Below are 10,242 nucleotides of genomic sequence, written 5' to 3'. Positions count from 1 at the left end.
TAAACATGTTTAGTTTCATCTTTGTGTAAAAACTAGAATGGTTTAAGGCAACGAGTTTCCACGCGATTTTCTAGTAAACTCAACTAATTTGGATTAAGAGTGAAAATTACTTTTAAGCTAAACTGTAAAGCAAATAAGCAATTTAACATTTAAAGCTATTTATATTTTGTTAATATAATTAATAACATTTCCTCTTACCCTCTTCCTATTACCCTTTTTATGTTCAAGTTGTATTGAATGTAACACTAAATTGTAAAGAGAATAAATCAAATACATTTCAACATTCCAATATTTTATTTTTTGCAGAATACTTACGCAAAAGACAATTTTAACTGTAGTTTGTCATGTTTTTCAGAAGTATAAAAAAGTATCAAAACAGTAGCCATTCAAAAAAAAGTTTGCCATACAAAAGGCAAGTAAAAATAGGCATATGTGCTTGAACTCAATTCTAACATGTTTAGAGAAGGAATACAAATGCAGCAGCATTCAACAAAAATATTTGCATCCTTTTGAAAAAACTGGACACCTTAAAATAGGACACAATCTCCAACTTGGAAAATGAACAGATCAACTATGTTTAAGGGAAGATTTTGCATGTTTTATGTAAATGTACAGTCTGTGTTGTTAGTAAATGTAATCAACTGAAGCAATAAATTCCTGTGCTGCTATTGACTGAAAAAACCTGTAAAATAAGCAGTAATGTTGCTGTTGAGGAAGAATTACATTATTTTGAATTTACTGCTTCAAATGACTACATTTACCATCAACACAAACTGGACGTTTACATGAAAAGTGCTGAATTTTCCTTTAACTGTATCAACTAAATATTACTATGGAGCCCTGAGCATACACTTCTAAATCCTGTTTTTTAGAGTACAAGTGGCTGGACACTGATGTCTCTTATAACACTGTAAGCTGAACATTACAAACTTTCTTAAGAAATAAAAGTTGTGGCAGTACTGCTGCACTGAACTGCATTAGATAAGAGCAACTTTATCAACTCCATCTGCATTGAGTATATTTTCAACCCCCTGACTGTTCACTGACAACACACAAGACATTTCGTTACATCGCAAGCTGGTTTTTCAATGTTTGTAACTTTGGTTTTAGTTCAACGTGGCCCAGCTCAAGAAATACCTGTTGGATGAACTGGAACGTGAACTTCATAGAAATGGGGTAACTGAGATGCATTGCATATGCAAGTCCAAAGAGAAGACACATAGCTTTTGGCAGGTCTTGAATGTTGTCCATCACCACTTCTCCCTCAATGACAATTTTTAGTGAGGCTGGACTGAGATGCAGGGAGGATGAGGGCACAGCACCTTCAGGTTCAACAAGGAGGATCCCAATGTCAATGTTGCGGAAAGAGTCATCATCATCTGAGTCCTTTATAAATGACAAGAGCACAACAGTGATATTTCAGTGACCATCAATAATTGATAAAAAAAAATAACTTCCACAATCAAATTGAAATTTCTGTCATATCTGTTTTATCATGCTATGCAGCCCTAGTTTCCTAGTGTAAATGTTGAATGAGTTGGAGCTCCACAAAAGAACATCTATCCAGCATCTTCATGTGCTAGTGCTAAGTGGAACAATACCTTATCCTTTGAATTGTTTAAAACTATGCTCACAAGTTTTCTTCAATCACTGGAACTGCCATCTGTTTTCCCACGCCTGTCTGTCTATGCCCAAATCCTGACATGAACCCAACACAGCATAGCATAAGATATAAATTAAGATATATATATAAAAAAAAAAAAAAAAAAACTATCCCTTTAAAGTGGGTTGCATGAGGTGCTTACAGATGGTCAGCATACTTACCTACAGTAGATGGTGGTCAGCCTTTCCCCACTTTGGAGAAGCAGCAGGTGGATCAGTGTAGGTAGATAAGCAATGTACTGCTGCAACTTGTATTTTTAGATAAGTCAAAAAATTTATATCAGTTTTAGTGGACGCATACTATTTTCAGCATCTCAAACTGCTGTCCAACGGACCTATCTGACTAGAAAATTAAGTTACAGCACTCTCTTCATGCCAACCAAATGCCATAGGAAAAATTAGTAATTTTACCTCACAGAACACAAGAGTTGTTAGTCTAGCATGTCCTTGATCCTTAAATGTGTGCTACTGTGTGATTTTAGTGAATCCAAACCAATCAAATAATAACACAATCGAACAGACTGAGGCAGCAGTAGAAGAGCCGTTCCTCTGTTCAGCAAAGTAAACAGATTTTGTCTATGAAGTTTGGCAGGAGAAATCTATATACAACTTATATAAAAGTAATTTTATGTCAGAAGTCTGACTGACAGTAAGGTAATGCAGTGAAAATATTCTGTGTATAGTGTACATTTCACTGATCTAGATTTTTTAGGTGGCTAAAATAATGTTGTTATAAACACTGATCACAGCAGTATATTGCTTAGTTTCCTACACCAGTACCTCTGCTGCTTCTCCAAACCGGGGCCGTGTCAAATGGCACTTAATTCAAGTAATACACTGACTTTGGATAAATAGGTCATACAACACAGCTGCAAAACATTATTGCAAAGTAAATATTAAAGAATTTAAAGTATTTCAAAGACCCATGAGAACCGTGTATAAGAGTGAAAATTCAAGATTGAGTTGTTATTGTTCCTTTAGGTAGTCTTTAAGTAAAATTACTTACAAAGGCTGGTTTGTAGAAGTCTGTGGGGTTGTCACCAAGGATAACAGGAAGTCCTCTGAGCACCAGTGTTCGAATATCAGTTGGCTCTGCAGTCTTTTGGGCAGTAAAATGACAAAAATAAGCAAGTAACTAAGCACAATTGATTGTATCAAAAAATATAAAGTCCCCACATCTTCTTAAGCATCGTTATTACGAATGTACAATATATCGGCATTAACATCGGTATCAGCCAATATTAGTCATTTGTTAACATGTGAGTATTGGTCCGATAAACAAAACTGGGCCAATATTAACAACCCATATCTATTTCCATCTTCTTGTCATTTGATTCCGGACGGGCAGGGGAGGAGGTTGGTCATGTGGTATTTGTTTGGTCATGTGACAGCAATGCAGCGCAAGATTGTGAGGAGTTCATCTGAAGCAGAGAATCAATGTCAGCTGTGGGATTGTTTTGTTTTTTCCAAGGTGTCGAAAGGGTAGTGAAATATATATATTGTATACATTATCAGTTATCTGCCATAACAGCAATATTAATATCGGGTATCGATATCATCCCACATTTTAATATCAGTGCATCCCTAATGGTAATCAAGGACTTTTGAAGGCACATTCCCTAAAATTTAAGAAATACATGGCTCATGGTTAATTAACCCACTGAGACAGTAACACCCTTAACACTGAGAAGAACTAGCAGGTTTTACTGAAGTTCTCTGAAAGTTTAAGTGAAGTTCAGAAACTCAGCCTTGTTTTTCCATCCCTAAATTCAAAATCTTTTAATCATTTCAACAATCTATGTGAAGCATGAAAATAAATACAGTTGGACTTAAAGCCAAGTCATTACATGAGCTGTTGCACACAATGCAAGTGATTAATAGGACCAACCTTTGTTTGTTGGGAAAGCTGTGTCAACATTTGGCCAATGTTCCCTCTCTTGGATCGAAAAATCTCGATAAGACGAGGACTGTGCCGATCAATGCTCTCATAGAATTCCTGTTTGAGATTCTTGCCAACAATCCTGTTGAACTCCATGCATACCTGCAAAATACAGAAAATGCTCCAATATTACATCTTTACAGCTAATAACTGAAGGTGGAAGCACCAGAGTGAGGACAGCAATAAAAATTGCACAGGTGTGGACATGGTCAGCTGTAAAACACAAAGCCCCCTTCAACTCACTCACTTAACACTTTAAATTTGGGGATATTTCAGTTATTCTAGTCAAACTTCTTTAACAAAAACTTTGTACCGCACACAACACAGGAGTTGCTTTTCTACTGCCCTGATTGTTTGTAGTATTGTGTTACTTTTGTGTAGCAGACCATTGCTACATATAAACAGACTATTAATATTTTGTGTCAAATTATATATTTTTGTTGGCAAGTAACCTTTTAATAAGCAGGATAGCGTACCGTGAATAGGGAATTAATAGATGATAAACCTCTTCAGAATAATCTGAAATCAGAGTTCTGCATCAGGGTGTTGATTTCACAATAACGACCAACTCAATATACAATATTCCTTACCAAAAAAAGATAAAGGCAGCTGTAGATAGCAACTACCATGTCCTGCATGGTAAAATTACTTTTTTTTTTGCTGACAGTGGGAATGGCTAACAGATAAATATTTTTAGGTTTTATAAAGGCAGTTTCCTAAGAGAAACACAGACACATATTTAAAAAAAAAGTTCTCATTATTTTATTCATGAATGAACTAACCTGATCTTCTGTGAAAAGAGCAGGCCAACGTTCCACCATCTCACATACGGCAGGTTCTGACTCCACCACCTCTTTTCTTCTCAATGCAAACGTCAGATCCATCTTCTCTTTTACAAGCTGTCCATTTGGTGTTCTCTTCTGCATTTCATTAACCAAGTCTTTGCGGGCACCCTCAAGGGCTACCTGATTAAATCCGTCTGGAAAGTTGGGTAAGAAGTTGATCTCGCCTTTCTTTGCCTTCTTGATGTTCTTGTTGGCTGGTTCTCCTTCAGTTGAATGCCCTCCTCGTTTCCCTGCATTTACTGCTACATCAAGGCACCCTGATCTTCTGCGCTTTGTTCTGTAATTAGCCATTTTAAATTTTAGACTATTTTTCCAGCCGCTACAGCGACTGGTTGAGCCTCGCTCCTGGAGAGAGGGGTGCTTGCTTATGAGGGCTTGTGCAACACTTTCGAACTGAGCATTATTTGGGTATGCTGTGTAACTATACATGCTCTCTGCCAATCTTTCAAGAATCTCATGTTTCAGCTCTTTTGTTACTTTCAGGTGCGTACCATCACGAAGAAACTGAAGATCTGCTTGCCTAAGTCTATATGCTACATCAACAGAAAAATCTGGGATATCAAAACAATCTGGCCACTGTTTCTGTCGCTCCTGCGAGGATGTAGAGAGGATCTCTGTATCTGCTACACTGGGTGTGCCACTCAAAATTTCTTCAGATGTTGAGACAGATACCAACTCAAGTAGAGGGATGACCTTGACTGTTGGTTTTTCAGGAAGATCTTCGATATCTGTCAGATTGCACACTTCATAATTGAATTCAGGATCTTGGTACTGGAGACTGAAGTTGAAATTAAGTCCCAGTGATTCTTTAAGCTTGCCTATCAAATCCTCCACTGTAGTAGGTCTTGTATTCAGAACAACCTTTCTTATATCTGTCTCTGTGAAAATTACTCTCAAGGTCATCTTCTGGTGTGCTGCCATCTTGGAAATAAAAAAAATAGCTTATTAGAAATATATACACAAAGACATAGATATTCAGTTTAACATATGGCTTATCAAAAAAGATACAAAATTACCAATTAGGCTTACATTTAGACTCTATCCAGAGCAATGCTAGTACTGACAACACTTGTGGTTTCTCAACACAGAATATAGCGAGTGAGTGTCACTGCTGAATTTTCTCCAAATCTGTATGCTGACAGAGGGAAAACATCATTCAGCTCTTTTAGTTCCACCACACACAAAGAGGGATTTGCGCTGCCACAGAGTTCAAATGATCTGAAATGTTCATGGTACCATGCCGTCATTGTATTGCACACAAACAAGATCTCTGTGTTTATTGCCACAATCTGCTTGATCTGTTTGAAATTTGGGAGGCCTGAACATGAACCGACAGAGAGTATCATATCAGCACAATATCTAATTCCATCTACAGAGACTGATGATGCAACCAGAACCTTTGTAAGCTGGGGTACTCTCTTGCAGAAAACTTGTTGGACATTCTCGGGGAAAGATGTGATCAGTGCTGTGGTAACTTTGTCCAGCTCAACTGAGGGCTTGAAAAACGAACTTGTGTCCAAACAGTAAGCCATCATTTTCTGATGCTTTACAGCCAGTGTAAGTGCCACATGTCTGAAGTTGTGTGCATTACGAATGACCCGCTTGAAGAATTTATGTTTTCCCTCGAAACGCATTGTCCAGACATCTGACAGTGGGCCAAATGCCTTAATCATCTCAGGATAATGCTCAATGAAGTGGTGTTTTGGACGCAATTTGAAATTTGGGAATGTAGTTTGCAACAGTTCTCTGTGTTCTGACACTTTGCAGTCAAAGAAATGTATAGACTCTTCAGTGTGCCTTGTTGCTACAGCCAATTCAACAATATCTTTAAGGAGCATCAGAACGTTCCAGGCATCGTCCCCTTCAGGCACTTTATGGCCAATGAGAAGTGGGAGCAACCTGATTAGAGCCCAGTTCTCATGGCCATTTCCACCTATGGTCCCTTTGGTAGAGAAGCCTTGGGCAATAGGCTGAGGCTGGTCAGTTTTGTCATGAAAAGCATATGCAAAAGATTTGATAGCATGGTTCAGTGTTTCTAATGTGAAATATTTCTTAGAAATCAGTTCTGAAATGCAGAGTGATAACTCAACAGGAACAACCCCTTCAAAAAGGTCGTGTAGGATGTCAGGGGGATAGCCACGAGCAACATGAAAGTGCTCCAGACTGTCAGTTAGTACACATCGTCCCTTTACACCATACTGTTTTGCCAAAGTGGGATCCTGCTGTACCTCCTGTACCTGTTTGTTGTGAATGTCTGCAGTTCGGGGTTCAAAAGAGCCCGAGCTTACCTCCTTGTCTTGGATCTCACTCCTCGTTGCCATGCAGAACCTGCAGAACTTGTCCACTCCAAAGCTCTCAAAGAATCCTGCAAAAGAATGAGCAGCCAAGTTATCAGCAGCCACATACAACACTGTGCCTTTGACACATGCTCCCAACTTCTCAACATATAGGCCATCTTGCTCCAAAGAAACCAGATCCTGGATCAGAGGATGAAGAAATTTAGCATAGCCATATTCTTTTACATCAGAGGCTTTACATAAAAGAGCAAGTTGAATGGACTGGAGTGTGGACCTATATTTTGATGGCACATTGGCAAGCACCCAATACACTGCACTCATTTTATGTTTCTTCTTAGATGTCCCTAATGGATTGGACACTTCAAAATCATCTGTGTAAAGTCCAACAGCGATTCTGAATTCCTCGCTGTTAAGGAGGCCATTTCCTTTACAGTACAAACCATCTCTGTATGTACTGTACTCATGTGGCACATGTTTTTGTACTGGAAGAGCTTTATCTAAAATGTCTGCCCTGTTCAACATTTTCTGTAACATGGCATTTATAGGAACATATACAGCACTAGATTTCTTTTCCCTGGCAATAAAGTACTCAACTGGCATAACCACATCAAAGTTTTTGTTTACATATGCTGCTCTCCTTTTAGAGGTTGATAAGGAGCCACCCTTGCCACAATACTTTAGTATGATATTGCTCTCTGAGGCAGCCCTGACTACCTGTTTCACAGTTGAATCATCTACATCTGTGTGTAGCTTCAAAATGTCCTTGACTGAATTGTGCAGCAGTGGTTGGGACAGTTCACTTAAATGTAGGAGCTGTTGTATAACTTCATCGATAGAACTTTGTGGAATGTGGAGGATGGTTTGCATCTTTAAAAAAAGAGCAGCTAGGTTGTGCTCCAACTGTTTCCCAAGATCATGATGCTCTTCATTGCTGGACTCTTCGCTGCCTTCTAAATCAACAGTGTTGTTTGGGGGCCCATGTTCCTCTTCTGCCACTTCATTGGTTTCACTACCAGACACTATTTCTGGTTTGAACATCTTCCAATTGCCTGTTCTGTGCTGTTTACTTCTGTGTGCATTGAATGTGGAGTACACAGTAGTATGAAAGTTACACCCATTATATGGACAGTGGACTCTGTGATTAACTTTTAAATGTGTACTCCGCAAGTGAGTGATAAAAACTGCCTCTGTGCAAGCAGCAGAAAAATCACAGGACTGACAGTGAAAGGTCAGTGTTTCACACAGTTGTGCATCTTGGTCTTTCTGGTGAATTTTGGATAAGTGGACCCTAAGTGCACTGATGGACTTAAATGTGCATAAACACTCTTGGTGTAAGCAAGGAAATGGTACAGTTCTGGTGTAGCTTCCATGTTTTAGCCTGTAATGTTTTAAGAGGTAACCCCTTTTCTCTGATGTAAACTCACAGTATTTGCACTTCCACTGCATCTTCACACGGACCTGTAAGAACAAAAAATAATAAAAATTTTAGCACACTTGTCCACAACCATGTCATCAGTGATCAAGGAAATATGGTACTTTGAAATACTGTCTCCCTTTGAAATTTCTGTTCTCAGCCTGAAAATTTTGTTTTCCCATTTCACATTAGAGTTAAAATATTGCCAAATGAGTTAGGCTTACCCTTCTGTCTGCAGACAATTGACAGGTTTAATAACGTTTCTAACTTGTTGTCAGTTCTGTATTTTAAGAGTCTGGAGATCAGAGGTGGAGAAGAAGAACTGGCGATAACCTCAGCTTCAGCTCTTTAGTCATACAAGATTTCAACCTTTGTGTCCGACCATTACATTTCAGTACATACGAAACCGTATAGAAAAAAAACGTGGACTAGGTTAACACAAGCACATGCTGTTACGAACGATGTGAAACGCTAAGCTAACGATAGCATTTAGCTGTCTTGACACTACTGGAGCGGCTTTTTCGATTAAAAAAAATTACCCTCAGAGACAGGATACACTCGGCTTAAACTTGGTGTAATAAAGGTTTATTTCAGCAAAGTACATCTCTCCTAAAGTAACTGTCCGTTATAAACTGAGACTCGTCAGTATGCTAACACTAAGCCAATGCTAACATTCGCGCTCGCCACTCCACTCGCGATATTTAACTTCGATTCCAAAACCCCTCACTTTACCAAAGTGTCGATAATGGTGGCGGTAGGCTGTAACTATAATTTTCAGTTATATCTGCACATGGAACTCAGCTATCTTTTAAGCAAAGAAATAGCTAGAATTATTTAAAATAGTTATTCTTCACACTTACCAGTCAGGAGTCGTTGAACTTGCCACGGTGCATGTTGCAGCAGGACTGAGTTTGAATATGCCCCGCCCCTTCACTTCAAAAACATAATATCTTTAGTAATCTCTGCTTAACAAGTTCATTACACTCTATATTTGTGTAGAAAAGTACAGTTAACTAATTTGATTTAGTAATGGGACAACATTTTTACCAAACACGAAAGAATAAGTAATGATTACTAAAACGTTTAATTACAATTAATATCTGGGTTAAGAGTGCAGATTAAATGAAGCACTGTACTCGCAGATATTGAATATGGATGCACTGAAGCTCATCGGGATATTTATTTGGAATCTGTGGCTGAAAATAATCATTTTACTTAACTAGTAAGTCCAGAAGCTCATATTTCTGTCATAACATTGTTTAATAGTGAACGCTTTCCTACGATATCCGCTAACATTTGCACAAAAGACGGCAAAACCCGCAATAATCTCTACAAATGCATCTCAGAGTTGGGATATCAGCGCTCTCTTACACCACATTAATCTAATTTCAAGTGCTTATTGAACTCACTGCCTTAATAATATCACTATATAAACGCTGTCCATTGAAATCCTCTTACCTGAACACTGCAGCATCCGCCGGAAGTCAGCGAGCATGGCTTCTGTAGTCCTTCTTCTGTAGTCCTTCTCTGTCAGTGATCCTCCGTTAGAACGATAACTACCTTCTCGACTGACTACGAGGTGCAGACGGCCCTTGCTGGCCCATATCTACGGGCCTGAAAACCGCTAATAAAGTCAGTAATTACCTCATAACATCCGAAGCGGGTGAACTAATGCAATTTACCTGGACAGCAACAGGAATACGCGTGACCATGGTCACGGCCGATGGGGGTCATGGGTACTGTAGTTCATTTATTTATTCATCGTTGGTTCATGGATTTAACACAGAGGAAAAATGGCTTCAGACCACGGAACTCACAGAAAAAATTGGACACCGAATATAGCACTAACCATAAACACGTAAATATAAATTTAGACCTAAAAAGCCCCACAAATGTCATCGTTACAACCATAAGCAGCACCCCACATTAAATGAAACAAGGAGAAATTCATGTCAAAAGGAAAAGTGGCGCTTAAGGATCGCAATTAAAGGCATAATTCAGCTTCTGAGCTTCCGGTTCAAAAGAAAAGGGGGAAAAAAGGGGGACAGGGGCAAAAAAAAAAAAACTATACTGCAGCTTAGAAGC

The 10,242-nt window shown here is 38.7% G+C and overlaps 1 protein-coding gene across 2 annotated transcripts; it reads right to left on the bottom strand.

Annotated features, from left to right (window-relative positions):
- Positions 1–296: 296 nt before the first annotated feature.
- LOC115775292 (uncharacterized) lies at positions 297–9,177 on the bottom strand. Of its 2 annotated transcripts, XM_030722848.1 has the most exons (8): positions 9,018–9,173; positions 8,168–8,201; positions 6,735–6,811; positions 5,476–5,581; positions 4,384–5,367; positions 3,551–3,703; positions 2,669–2,761; positions 297–1,386 (listed from the first exon to the last, which is right to left on the bottom strand). In XM_030722848.1, the coding sequence occupies exons 5-8, from the start codon at positions 5,365–5,367 to the stop codon at positions 1,066–1,068; spliced, it is 1,551 nt and encodes a 516-aa protein (XP_030578708.1). In that variant the 5' UTR covers positions 5,476–5,581; positions 6,735–6,811; positions 8,168–8,201; positions 9,018–9,173; the 3' UTR covers positions 297–1,065. The 2 variants fall into 2 exon arrangements, with proteins under 2 accessions (XP_030578708.1, XP_030578707.1); XM_030722847.1 differs by lacking the exon at positions 5,476–5,581 and having other exon boundaries at positions 9,018–9,177.
- Between the last annotated feature and the right edge of the window lie 1,065 nt (positions 9,178–10,242).

Source organism: Archocentrus centrarchus, unplaced genomic scaffold (genome assembly GCF_007364275.1).
Source record: "Archocentrus centrarchus isolate MPI-CPG fArcCen1 unplaced genomic scaffold, fArcCen1 scaffold_103_ctg1, whole genome shotgun sequence".
Taxonomy (NCBI): Eukaryota; Metazoa; Chordata; class Actinopteri; order Cichliformes; family Cichlidae; genus Archocentrus; species Archocentrus centrarchus.
Note: the sequence above shows the minus strand (reverse complement) of the source record. Positions and strands in the feature narration are given on the sequence as shown.